The following is a 14,515-nucleotide window of genomic DNA, read 5'->3' on the forward strand; positions in this document are numbered from 1 at the left end:
GGGCTCACCCAGAAAATGGCATTTCATTACATTCAACGCTGGTTTTTTAGGTCCAGATAGATGCAGTCAACCCAACCATCTCTTTCCTGTAAAATCTCAGTGGCTCGATCATAAAAACTGAGTAAATTCGTTATGGAGGATCTTCCAGGTCGAAAACCATACTGTCTGTTTGTTATTATATCATTTTACTAGAGGTGTTTTACCTATTTAGTTTTAATTATTTTTCCAATATTTTGACTTATTACACTTGATTACACTTGTCAATGATACAGGTCTATAATTGAGCGGGTCTTCACTGCAGCACTGCTGTAAATTAGAACTATGTTAGCCTTTTTCCACACATCTGCTAGAACTCCTGTACACAGGGATGCCTTAAAAATCAGTTGAAGCGGAATGTTGAGCTCAGGTGCACACTCTCAGAACTCATGGTGGAACTCCATCCGGGCCAACTGCTTTGTTCTTACTTAGGTCTTTGAGCATTTTTTTCACTTCATCTCTAGACACTTCTATGTGCTCTGTGTTGTTCTCTGGAATTTTTATTGTGTCTGGTTCTCTGAAGATTTTATTTTGCATGAACACACTTTGTAACTTTTCGTTTAATGTTTCACACATTTTATTTTCATTTTCTGTGAATCTGTCTCCCATTTTCATCCTCTGAATATTATCTTTTACCTTTAATTTGTTGTTTATGAATTTATAGAATAGGCCTGGTTCTGTTTTACATTTGTCCACTTTCTCAAAATTCCTTTCTGCCACTCTCCTCTCTGCCGTGTAGTTTTTCGCACATCTTCTTATCGCTGGTATGTTTTGGGGTTTGGCCTCTTTCTATATTGATTCCATTTTTTGACTCTTTTGGTCTCTGGCCCTCTTGCAATTTCTGTTGAACCAATCCTGTTTCTTAGTTCTACATTTCTGCTTTGGTATAAATTTGTTTATGCCTTTATTGCATATTTCACAAAACTTGACATACATCTTATTTACTTCCTTGCCTAACAGCAAATCTTTCCAGTCAAATTCCTTAAAGAAATTTCTTAGTTTCCCCATAATGTCCTCTCCTGAAATCAGGTTTTTTCAACTGCTTCAACTTCCTCATTTTCTTTAAGATTATAATGCATTGCATACTTTATTCCCATAAGGACATGGTCACTTTTACCTAAGGGAGGAAGGTACTGAATGTCAAATATCTTTTCCTCTTTTCTGGCAAACATAAAATCTAGCATGGAGGGAACATCCCCTTCCCTCATCCTCGTAGCTTGTTTAACGTGTTAATACATGAATGTTTCCAGGATGAGGTTTACAAATCTTCAGGTCCAAAAGTCCTGTTCTAGCTTCATATACCTCCCAGTCTATGGATTTGAAGTCTCCAACTACCAACAGTCATGATATATCTTTATCTGCTACTGCTATAATCTCTCTCATTATTGTTATTAGATCCTCTTGTTTATTATCCAGCGCCTCCTTTGTCCATGTGTTGCATGGTGGTGGACTATATACATTTATGATCATTGCGTAGTTTATCATTCTGATTGCAGATCTCCAGTACTATTATGTCAACTTTTCATGGATTGGCAATCATTATTTTGTTTACCTTAAGGTGTCCTTTCACCAGCACAGCAACGCCACCGCCTTTCCTAATTTTTCTATCCCATCTCCAAACTGACTAGCCCCCTGGGAATATGACCTAATTTAAAATATCATCAAGTTTTGTCTCTGTGAGTGCAACAATGTCTGGTATCTGCAGCTGTATTACATCACTTAACTCCAGCATCATTGATCTCACTCCATCTATGTTGGTGTATACAATTTTCATGAACATATTCCCTCTCTCCTTATTTTTCACTCCCCCTTTTCCTAGTGATTTTATTGGTTTGCTTTTTTGAATTACAGTATAGTGGAATATATTCTATATTCTATATTCTATATTCTATATTCTATATTCTACTAATGAACTTATAGAATTAGAGGTCATCTATATGTGCAATTATTTTTTTGCTCATTATTATGTTATTTAGGGTGTGTGTGTTGGTATTAATGAACACAAAGGTTGTCATTACAAATAAAATAAGTTTAGGAAATTGAGAAGCATAAGTTACTAATGTTTTAAGAAATAGATTATGTCCAAGTGTACTGCCCTGAAGGGCACCTATGTTTTATTAGGGAAGTAAGAGAAGCAATGATGTATATAGTATTTATTGCCAAGGTATGGCTGTATGATATTTAAAGGTGACCTATGATTCCTAAGTGATGTAGATTTTTTTTATTTCAATCCTGATTGGGTTAATGTAATTCAATATCATATTTTTTACTGGTATACCACTGCAAATTTCTTTGTTATTTAATTTACTTACTACTGTTTATTCTTTGATGCTTAAATATATGTAACTAATAATACCCAGTTTATTATAAAATATAGTTCGCCTGTGTTGCTGAAAGAAAGTCATAATGAAATGAGAAAATATACATGAAATTTCTTACTAAAATCCTTAGCTGAGTATGAGAAGCTTTGTCCACTGGGTCCTGGGCGATCGGAGTCCGGTGCAGATTTGAATGAATGTGTGATCATGCCTGGATCATGCCAAGGAGGTGATTGTGTCAACACTGATGGTTCCTTCCGTTGTGAATGTCCCATGGGCTACGTTCTTGACAGTTCTGGCCGGCGCTGTATTGGTTAGTAATTCTTGCAATAGTTGCTTAATTAACTACCAAATTTGCATTGTAACATTTTGTTATGGAATAGTAAATGAAGTTAATATTTAGGAAATTTTTTAGAATACTTGAGAGCTTCAATAATAACTTTGTGTATATGTTTTACCAAAATCTGGACATAATATATGAAGAAGAGGATTAAATATATGGTTGGCTGTGTAGGATGATTTAAAGTCCTCTAAAAATGTTTTATGCCTTTTTCCCATCAAAATTTGATAACACAAATATGTAAGACTATTAGGGTACATCTGCAGTTTATTAAAAATTTACAGTATTTTACTTTGATGCATTACACTTGAGCTCAGTAACTATAGTTTTTATGGCAGTACAGAAACATTTCTCAAAACATATAAAGATAAGTAGAGACAAACTTTAAGTTATTAATTGAATTAATATGTTTCTTCCTGTTTTGTAGATGACAATGAATGTGCTGTTGCCAACATCTGTGGTAATGGAACTTGTAGCAATGTGGAGGGTGGATTTGAGTGTTCTTGCCAAGATGGATTTGCACCAGGACCAATGCAAGTATGTAAGCATAGGTATTATATCTTATTTTCTTAAAATTAAATACAAAATTTCAAAATTCACTTTATTTGTAATACACTTTTGTTAACTTAACATGCAGTTAACAATGAAGCCAAGTAATTGTACATTTTTATGTTCACAGAATTATTTTTTTTTCAACAAACAGGCAAATGCTCATTGATGACGCAGTATGGTGTAAAAAATTTAGTAGACGAATGTGCGGTAATGACGCAGTATGGTGTCAAAAAAAAAAAAAAAAATTGGTATGCTTTCGGCTTGGCTGTGGGTGGGGTGTGCCGTGGTTTTGGACATTATATGCATATACTCTTGTAGGGAATTTTATTACAAACATATTGATAATAAAATGAAAAACTTTGGACGAGAATTGATGTAACAAAACTAAAAAAGAGAATACACATTTTATTGCTCTTGATGAGCGCTCACGGGAGTAACACACTGTCACTTTCTCTGTTTGCTGTGGGTAGTACACCTGGCTTTTGGACTTTTATATGCATATACTCCTGTAGGGAATTCTGTTGAGAACACAATGATACCAAAATAAAAGACCTAGGATGAGAATTGAGGTGACCAAAGTGAAAAGAGTGTATACATTTTATTGCTCTTCTGCGCTCCCGGGTAACACGCTCTCACTTTCTCTGTTTGTTGCAGATGATATGCCAGGCCTTTGGACTTTATATGCCTTAAATCCTGTAGTGAATTCTATTGCAAACACATTGATACCAAATTGAAAAACCTAGGACGAGAATTAAAATGTCAAAGTTGAAAAGATTATTTACTTTTCTCTTCTCTATCTAATATGGGGTGTCATCGGGTGTGGATGTCAGTGTGTAGTTGACAGGAGTGGGTATAAGTGTCAAAAATTGGTATGGGTAATTAATTATCTAAGTTTGTAATTACTTATATTGTTCATGTTGGTGTATGAGTGTGGGTGTCAGTATGTGGATGTGCTTACCTATCAGCAATCACCTAGTTGTGCTTGTGAGGGGTTAAGCTTCGGCTCTTTGGTCCCGCTTTTCAACTGTCAATCAACTGGTGTACAGGTTCCTGAGTCTATTGGGCTCTATCACATATACACCTGAAATTGTGTATAGAGTCTGCCTCCACCACATCATTTCTTAATGCATTTCATATTTTAACTTCCATTTGTGTGCCCCTTGTATTAAATAAACTGTCTTTATTTATCCTAACAATTCCTCTGAGAATCTTGAATGTGGTGATCATATCACCCCTAACTTTTCTGTCTTCCAGTGATTTGAGGTTTAGTTCCCTTAGTCTCTCCTCACAGCTCTCCTCCCCCCTCAGCTCGGGTAGCAGTCTACTGGCAAGCTTCTCAACCTTTTTCAATTTAGTCTTGTGCTTGACCAGATCAGTGTTTTTCTATCAGTCACTGGGGAAGTGATATCTACCTCTTTGTCCTGCCTCTAGCCATTTATGCCTGGCTTGCTAATTACCTCTCTCAACAATATCCCTGCCAAAAAGGAAAAAAGAAATATATAATAATTAATGTTTTTAGCATATTTCTCTTTACAGTTGTAGATGTAATTAGCTTCAGCAACTTCTTCCTTCAGTGCATTTCACTTGCCAACCACCCATACATGGAATGAGAACTTCCTTATATTTCTTTTGACTTTTGCAATCCCAGTTTTCACCTTTGTCCCTTTGTCCTACCACTCTTTAATTTAATTAAGCTTCCTTTATCCACTTTTTCTATTCCCCTGAAGATTTTATATGAAGTTATCATATTTCCCTTTTTTCTTCTCTCCTCTATGGTTGTAAATGTGTGCTCTCTCAACCTGTACTTATAACTGAAGCCTCTCAATTCTGGTACTAATCTAGTTACAAGCCTTTGAACTTTCTCAAGTTTCTGTTTATGCTTCACAAGTTGTGAATTCTATTCTGGAGATACATACTCAAGTAATGGTCTCACAAAGGCAGTGTGTATGGAATTGAAAGCCTCCTTGTTTAGATTCTTAAGTGACGTTCTCATATTTTTGAGAATGTGTGGGTGTCATGAATGACTGAGTTGGCTGACCAGGATCATCTAGTCACTGGGGCTGGTACCTCTTGGCATGGGTGTGGTGCTAATTAGCAGTTGGACCTAGATAATGAGTGTGTACATATTTCAAATAGGCTTGCAGATATTGTCCAAGCAGTTGAATGTTTTGGTGCACTCTACCTTTCTGGTGATCTTATATCCCCAGACTTCCCTATGCCTCTTTGAAGGTGCCAACATCTTCCTGGTCTCTGATAGGCACTGTTTTTCTTTGAAGCTTTATGTGGTACCTAAGGTTTGGAATTCCATATGGGTAGCTCGGGGATCTACCATGGAGAACTCTCCCGAAAATCAAATGAAAATCAAAATCGAAAATGTGGTTATGATGTTTTGATGACTATACAATGTCTTATTGCCTTGTGTTTTGAAAGCTAAATTTTATAAAGGGTCATTGTAGACTTCTTAAAGTAATGAATATTACCTATGTATCACAGTAGTTTATATATGTACATTAATCTGCATTTTAATTTAATAAATCTTACTGCTATTTTTTGTATATTGCCTGGCAGACATGTGAGGATGTGGATGAGTGTGAGGAACTAGGCCACCAGTGTGCCTTCCGATGCCACAACATGGCTGGGGCCTTCCGTTGCATTTGCCCGTATGGCTACACCTTGGCTCCTGATGGTCGCCATTGCCAGGATGTTGATGAGTGCTCTACTCCAGCAAACAATTGCAGGTTCCTTTGCAAAAATTTGATTGGAACTTTCATGTGCATATGCCCCGAAGGATACCAACAGGTGAGGTGACATTACAGTTCCTGGATATCCAAATTAATATATCTGGAAAATATATATTTGCATCCTTGATACATTCATTTTCTCCTAATTTTTGCATATCTGAAAATTTCATTTTGGATAAGCTTCCATATACGGGTATTGTGTTTTTCTTTAGTTTTTTTTAACTTATCACTTCCAGTTGCTGTGTTGAATGTTTAACCATTAGACAGTGGTTATCATCAATTGTTATTTCACAGGGTAATGCAGTTATCAAGGTATGAAGATTAACCAAATTATTGTCTGGGTTTTACATGTATGATGCACATATGGATATAATTGATCTATGTCAGTGTAATGGAGTTTACCTTGACCCATGAAAAAATCCTGCTACCATTTCATGGCACAAACTAATGTTCGTACCAAGTTCCCCATAGTTATCGTCATGAATGTCACTAAGGAAATGCGGTCATCATATGATGATTTAATTTAAATAACGTCATCAGGACATCAAAGTGTTATCACTTTGACATCCTGATGACATTTATCACAGTCATCCAAACAATGATGCAGTTTGGGAAATGACATCAATGCCCTCATCCATTAATTGTTTATTATCCTTATTAATGAGTATAAACATTGTGAGTGAAAGAGTTTAACATTGGGTTGTGTACTCACCGGCAATGCCCGCCCTACCTTGCGGTGCGATGCAGGTGGCCCACCGGGCCAGGGAAAGTGTTTATTAAACAATTATTATCTGGATTTTACATGTATGATGCAAATACAGATGTAAAAGCTCTCTGTGGATATAAATAAAGAAAAACAAGTGATAAAACAATCAGTGACCCATTGGAGAATATAAGAGGAAGTGTGATCATAGTCGAGCACCAAGCATTGACAAGTTCTAGACTCAGCCATGCAGGGGTGCCTCCACCTAGGGAACCTATAAATATTCACTTATTACCATGTTTTTCTTACATTCTGCATACAAATTAATACTTCTATAATGAACAATTACTTGTTAGAATTTATATATTTTTTGTGCATAGGTGGCAGGTTCCGCCTGCTGCCTTGCATTACCTTGTGTTACCTTGCCTTATGATGGTTTCGGGGCTTAGTGTCCCCGCGGCCCGGTCCTCGCCCAGGCCTCTTCGTTGCTGGACTGGTCAACATTATGACCATTTCTCCATAGCTGCTATCTAAGGGTTAAAATTGTATTAATTGATATACAATTTATTAAATTATCTTAATTATGAGCTGATTTGTTTATCTTTTAAATTTATAATGTGAATACATATATTATAGGTGGCCATGGAAAGATTTGTATGGTTATAATTTATTAATTGTTATAAAAATATATAAAATATAAATTATAAAATTGTCTCTCCACACAATGAGTGTAAAATTGGGTAAAGATAATAAATAATTGATGCCCTTTTAACCCTTAAACTGCACAAAACATCATATGATGTGTGACATTGAAGGGGGTATAAGCTCAAAAAATATTGGAATTATGTCAAAAATACTTAAAAATGTTAAACAAATCTCCAACTTATTGGCTTCAGCTTCATGAAACTTTCATCAAAATATTTTCAGAAATTGATTTTAGACGAATATTTAAAAAAAAAAGTTTTGTTGATAAAGAGAACAGCTCCTATTAACTGGATCTGATGGATAATGCAATAATAAAGATATGCAAGCACATGTCCAATGCACAAAGAAGAAGAATAGTAGTATGAAGTGTCCAGAAAGTGGATATACAGCTGGTGCCTTTATAGCAGAGATGAGTAATACATAATAATACAAATAATAATGAATAATTATGTTATTATGCTCTAATTTGTTATATATCATATAAATACATTGCCCAATGTTATTATCAGTTGCTTCCAACAATGTCCAAAAAATATTTTTTATGGGATATGTTTTTTTTTTATTTTTTTTAAGGATTTTAGTTCTTTTTTCCTCCTTTGTTTATTATTTGAATTTGTTTTAACCTTTACATCTTGGAGAATGCATACTCATCCCTAACTATGTGAAGCCAGAATTAAATTGGTCAACAAATAAATCAGTTACAACTCTCAGAACTTAGGACTTTGAATTTTTGGGGGCAGATTTTTTTCACAGATTTCAAACTCTATTTTCCTTGTTTCTTTAGGTTGTTTTGATGATTAGGGACCAGAAAAGGGCTTTTCTGTGGGGAGCCCCTACGGCTCCCTGGAGCTTATCGGGCTAATGTATGTTATATTAGACCGGGACATTAGCTAAGGAGTTCAGACCTACCAGGGTCCAGTGCCAGAACCTGGCTCCTTCAGAGAGGTTTCAGGGAGCAATGGCCCTGGAAAACCCCCTTGTGGTTGGGGTTTTCCTTATCTGCCATCGACCGGGGTTAGGCACCCATAAAAGTAGGCATAACAAAACAAACCCCACATGGTAAAAAACTCAAGCAAAAAACCGAACAGAGAGCTAGAAACTCCCTACAATCCCAAGGAAACAAGCAAACAAGCATACATCACACTTTACTGCCGCACCGATCGTCCGCGCAGCCCTCCCCGCCCCGAGAGGGGGAGGGGGAGCCCCGGACCTACCGCGCCGGCTGCCTAGCTTCAGTTCGTAAGCTAATGTCAACCGGGATAGACGCTTCTCTGGCCTCAGTTTCCTAGGCGGTGTTTGCCTTGTGTGGCGTTCACTGCAGTGTGTTGTTTTGTGCAGTGGCCAGGAGTACCTCATCAGTGCCGGGGCTTCATGCGCTTAGGGACTTCCTTCCCTAAGTGCCCTGTGAGTACTGCCCCTGCGTAACAGGGTTATCTTCCCTGGAGTGTTCGGGAACCATTCCCGTCGAGGTTCTTGCTGCTCGGCATTTGCCTCGCCCTTGGGGCCAGCTGGGGCTTGGGGCTCTTGTTTGGCCTTGGGTAGGGATTGGTATTGTGCTGGTTAGGGCGTCAAGGTGTTGCGCGACCTGCCACCTAAGCAGCGACCGGTTCCTGTTGCCTCTGGAGACTGTGTACTTTTGGGGGGTTTTATTTTTATTTTCATTTGCCTGGTGGCGCTCTGCTAGGCCCCCATGATTGTACACGTCGCAGGACTTTTCAGTGTTATCCTCTACCCTCTTGTTATTTTTGGGTTTCTTAACCGGTTAGCAACACCTTGCCCGGGCTTCCCATAGCAGTCAGCCTACGGGCCCTGGAAACCCCTGTCTGGGCTCGGTGGACCATTGAATGTGTCTTCCGGGTTCCAACCTGTCTTGTACGGGATCGTTGGTTGCTGTAATTACCTAAGTGTGGTTACAGGATGAGAGGTACGCTCGTGGTGTCCTGTCTCCCCAGCACTCTTTGTCATTTAATGCTTTGAAATTACTGACGGTTTTGGCCTCCACCACCTTCTCACTTAACTTGTTCCAACCGTCTACCACTCTATTTACAAAAGTGAATTTTCGTATATTTCTCCGGCAGCTTTGTTTCGTTAGTTTAAATCTATGACCTCTTGTTCTTGAAGTTCCCTTGTGCCCTTGTCTCCGGGTGACAGTCGCAACTTTTACCTCTGTCATGTTGCCTGTTGGGTCACTGACACCTTGATCCGGAGACTTGCGAGAGAGATTCTCTGCTTGTTCTCCAGTACTCTCCTAATGTTATTACTGTTCAGAGTACAGGTGGCATCCGTGTTGCAAGCTAGGTTAGGTTGCTACAATACGCTAGATTGGTTTCCCTCTCGGATGCCCCGAGGCCGCCCCGTTTTGGTTAGGTGCTGTTCGCCCCTTTCCCTTCCTTGTTCCCGGCTCCGGACCGTCTGCGGGTTTCGGGGTTTAGTTGGGGCCGAGACTCGGGCGGTTTTCGGGGGCTGCCCAGTTCGAGTTGGGGACGAAGGTTTTCGAGCCTGTTCCTCCTGCCAAGGTTTTTGGGTCTTACCAGCGGCCCTTTCTTGCTGCCTTTCCCGTGTACTCTTCCTTTTCTTTAAGGGTGGAGGGCTTGGAGGACGGCTGTGCCCCGGGGCCTCTGTTGCTGGTTCCCGGGGCCTCTGTTGCTGGATCCCGGGGCTGTGGGGGATGCCTGCTAGCAGTTCTGGGGCGGTTTGCCCCTGCCTGGGTTTTCTGCTTTTGGGCTGAGCTTTTCGCCCATCCAGTCTGCTTGCTTCCCACTTTTGCTGGCGTGTTTTTTGTATCTTTTGCGTCGGGCACAGCCCTCTGTTCTGATGGCCATTTTCTTCTGCTGGTTTCATGGCGTGGCCACCAGGGCGGCGTTGCAGTTTGTTTAAATGCGCCTGGGTGTGCAAGCGAGCGTCTTGGGAGAGTTTTCACCCTTTTTCAGGGGTTTTATTCTCCTGTTTTCGTTTCTTTGCTTTTCTGGTGTTTTCTGCCCGTTTTCTGTTCCTCTGGGAACGTTTGAGTGTTGATTTTACACCGGGTTTTCCATTTCTCCGGTTTTGGGTCTGGGCCCTTGGGTTTGGGCTCAGTGTCCCTGGATGTTATGCTTGCTCCCACACCTTATCCCTCGGTTTCCCTGGGGGTTCTGTCTGGGGGCTGTGCTTTGCCTTTCTGTGGTGTATCTCTGCCGGCAAATGTGGTTGTTTGGGCTCCCCCTGGTTCGATTCCGGGTTCCTTTGGGTTCTTTGGTTTCATTCCGGAGGTTTATTCCTCTTGAGGCGTTTTCCCGCTGCTCCGCCTCTTTCGGCAGGTCGGATCGGTCTTGTTCGTAACTGGTTCGGCCTTCTCCTCGGCTCTGTTGATGGTGTCCCACCTGCGAGCTTCGTCTTGGCAACAGTATGATGTTCCTGGTGTTTCTATGCACTTTTTCTTGCTCTTCGTAGGTTGTCTTCTCTTTCGCATCGGGTTGTCTTGTCCTTTCTTGGGTTTTCAGGACTACAGTTATTTGATGTTTCTTACTGTCGCCTCGTTTTGTGCGGCGCTTGCGGAGCCGCTCCGGCTTGCGTTCTGGGCGGACACCACATCTGGTCCGTTTCGTACGCTTTCTTGTGTTTTGTTTCACCTCCGGTCAAATGCGTCGCCTGAGCCGTCTTGGTCCTTGATCAGGGTGCCTTCTTATCTTCTCCTCAGTTTGTGGTAGCCCCTTCAGTTCAGGTTTCTGCTCTTTGGTACTGGTGGTAGGTTTGTACGTTTGCAGCCTTTCTCCGTCCTGGCGACGGTCGAGACTGCTGCTTTCCGGAGGGGTTCTTGGGTTATTGATGCTTGATTTGTTTGGCCGGGGGGTGCGTCCTGTGTTGTCTGGTTGCGCTTTTTGCCATTACCTGTGTACCGTGTCTAGGGATACGCTTTGGGTTGATCCAGTTCCCCTCTTTCCCTGTTTCAGGGCTCGGGTCTCCCAGGTCGTCCGCAGAGTTTTTCAGTCTTCCAGCCTGCGGTCTGTCCTTGCGCCCGTGCTGTTCAGACGTTTGCAGCTTTTGCTGCTGTGTTGGTGACATCTAGGGCTCATTTCGGGCGCAGGGATTTGAGGGTCGCACAGGTTCTTGGCCGCCCATTCTCTATGCGCGTCTGCTCCTGTGCGTTCTTGTTGCCTTGAGTCGCAGGTTGCAGCCTGTTGTCTCGGCTTCGCGTTGCGAAGTTTGTGGCAGCCGCCTCCTGGGTTAGCCCTTTCTTTTCCTTCTCTTTGGGTATGAAGCTCCAGGGAGCCATAGGGGCTCCCCACAGAAAACCAGCATTGAATGTAATGAAACACCATTTTCTGGGTGAGCCCCGGAGGCTCCCTGGCAGTCCTCCCTCCCACCGGTCGGTGGTTTTTTCACGTTGGTTGAAGCTTAGCTTCTGAACTGAAGCTAGGCAGCCGGTGCGGTAGATCCGGGGCTCCCCCTTCCCCTCTCGGGCGGGGAGGGCTGCGTGGACAATCGGCGCGGCAGTAAAGTGTGATGTTTGCTTGTTTGCTTGTTTCCTTTGGATTGTAGGGAGTTTCTACCTATCTATTCATTTTTTTGTTTTAGTTTTTTACCATGTGGGGTTTGTTGTGTTATGCCTACCTTTCTGGGTGCCTAACACCGGTCGATGGCAGATAAGGAAACCCCCAACTACAAGGGGGTTTTCCAGGGCCATTGCTCCCGGAAACCTCTCTGAAGGTGCCAGGTTCTGGCGCTGGTCCCTGGTAGGTCTGAACTCCATAGCTAATGTCCCGGTCTAATATAACATACATTAGCCCGATAAGCTCCAGGGAGCCTCCGGGGCTCACCCAGAAAATGGCATTTCATTACATTCAACGCTGGTTTTTTACTCATATAAAGTATACCCTAAGTATACTCCCTAAATCATTGTAATTATAATTATCTCCATATTTTTTTTTTTGGGGGGGGGTATTTTTTCCTGACTTCAATTCTACATTACCTACAACTTTCACATACCTGAGTACAGATGCCAAACAATGTTTATTACAACATTCAAATAAATTCATGAATTGGAACTGCCTTATTCATTGTCGATAACTTCAACTTCAATTATATCTATAACTAGAATTTCAACTTACTTCAGTATCCAAAAATCTTTTTTCTGACTGAATCTCACCATTTTTACATATAGTGTGCACAGCTGTCTTCTACAATCCCTATAGAATGGATTTTTCATAAACTCTAAACTTTTGGAGTTATAAATTTTTGTTGTCTAAATTTGTGCATATTTCAAATGCCATATTGAAATATTTTTTTTACAATAAACTATATTAAAAACCTATATTCTAATATATATGAAAATGAAGATCATATGCTATTCTGAGAGCATAATAATACTAAATGAACAGTTGTGATATTTTTATATTTTTGCAGCTGATTTCAAAATATGAAGTTTTCAATATTCAATTTTATAATTATTTGTTAGTTTCTTGTTTTTCAAGTTGCCCTGTTATCATTTAGACAAAGTTGGAGCATTTGCTTAGTAGATTATTAAAAATAAATTTGAAAGAGTTTCAGAAAATTAAAAAACTGAGTTAATTATCACTCATCATATGAGGTTTTGCGCAGTATAAGGGTTAACAGAAAAGTACAGTACTGTTAAAAAACCATTGAGGCATGATTAGAGTCATATTAAAAGATACTATTCACACACTAATATTTCCCATGCTCTGCTTGCAAATTTCTCTTCGTGAAATTTTATTTTCATCTGATCATGTGATGGACAACTACCAGAAGAGCCTGACTGTTATGAGATTGTACCTCCATTGCTAAATTTTACAGGAGCTGGCCTCTTAAATCTTATTTTTTAAGGGTAGGGTCATAACCTCGAAATGATGTAAATTAACCAGGCCCATCAACTTTCCCCACAGGTCTTGTGAACAATGGCCCTACATCCTAAGCATGATCGCCCACTTTGTCAAACACTTATTTGGCAAAGTGGACGAGTAAATCCAGCCTGCAAAGGTGTTCATTGCAATCAAAGATTCGCTGAAGCGAGATTGTAAAATTTTGTAATTGTAAGAGAAAACCACATACAAATTCAGATCACACAGAAAGGGTTCCAAACACCTGTAAAGATATAATATACTTCTCAGATTATTAAGACAAAACTAATTTCTCCAGGAGTGCAAATAAAGCAAATGCTATCATAATATTATATTATAATTCATTATGTCTGGGGGCAGACAGCCATTATATATATATGTTAGGTATATATCGAGGATCCCCGAAGTCGAACTGCTGACCTTTCCCAGGATGCTACCCACAACAGGCTTACTTACTCATGGGTATCTACTGCTAAGTGAAGAAAGGTATTAGGTGATAGGAAACTCGCACAACCATTTCTATCGTACCCAGGATTCTAATCCGGAATTCCCAATTGTGAGATAAACCTGACTGTACTATCTAAGTCTTGTCAGCTCTGTCCACAATTTTTTTTTAGAATAACACTCTGAATCAGGAATTCTTGTGGCACCTAGAAGTATGCTCATAAAACTGCTCTTCTCTGAATATTGGATATTGCCCTGCAAGCTATCGATAATCTATTGACCCAGCTCCCTTGGCATGTGGCATATTTTATTAATCTGTGAGAGTAACAACCTGCTGTTATTGTTTTGTCAATGCCTGCCACCAAATGTTATTTTTAAGTACTCTTATGATGTACTTGGTTCCATACCACAATGTCAGATGGAAAGACAAAGATAACTCATTATGTTGACCCAGTTTCCAGTGGACCCTCATTTTCCCCACACACAAGCTTTACAAATGCAGTCTTGGCAGAAGAGTTTCTCCAACTCGTTGCTATCCAGAACCATCATGCACACCTCCATTGAGTACACAGGGTTCAGGTATATCACAACATAAACCAGTGCAGGATCTCAGTTTCTACCACCGACGACTAAGAACTGCCACCCACTATGTTCTTGGTTCAAAATGGCCAACAATGGTGACCTGTAAATGATCATCAGTCACACATAATTGCTTCTTCACAAGCTGTTTTCTTTTATGAATATAGGCACTGCTGTATTGTTTGTTATGTTCCTCTAGTCTGATATTTATCTGACTATGACCTTTTGTTTTCCGTCTTCTAGGTAATTCTGTATCCATATCA

The 14,515-nt window shown here is 40.2% G+C and overlaps 1 protein-coding gene across 1 annotated transcript in view; it reads left to right on the forward strand.

Annotated features, from left to right (window-relative positions):
- The window catches only part of LOC123745507 (fibrillin-2), a 196,791-nt gene that overhangs the window by 148,309 nt on the left and 33,967 nt on the right, over positions 1 to 14,515 (forward strand). Inside the window, 3 exon segments of the mRNA XM_069322332.1 lie at positions 2,488 to 2,667; positions 3,122 to 3,231; positions 5,815 to 6,045. Of these exon segments, the coding sequence (XP_069178433.1) occupies positions 2,488 to 2,667; positions 3,122 to 3,231; positions 5,815 to 6,045 (521 nt within the window).

Source organism: Procambarus clarkii, chromosome 10, assembly GCF_040958095.1.
Source record: "Procambarus clarkii isolate CNS0578487 chromosome 10, FALCON_Pclarkii_2.0, whole genome shotgun sequence".
Lineage (NCBI taxonomy): Eukaryota > Metazoa > Arthropoda > Malacostraca > Decapoda > Cambaridae > Procambarus > Procambarus clarkii.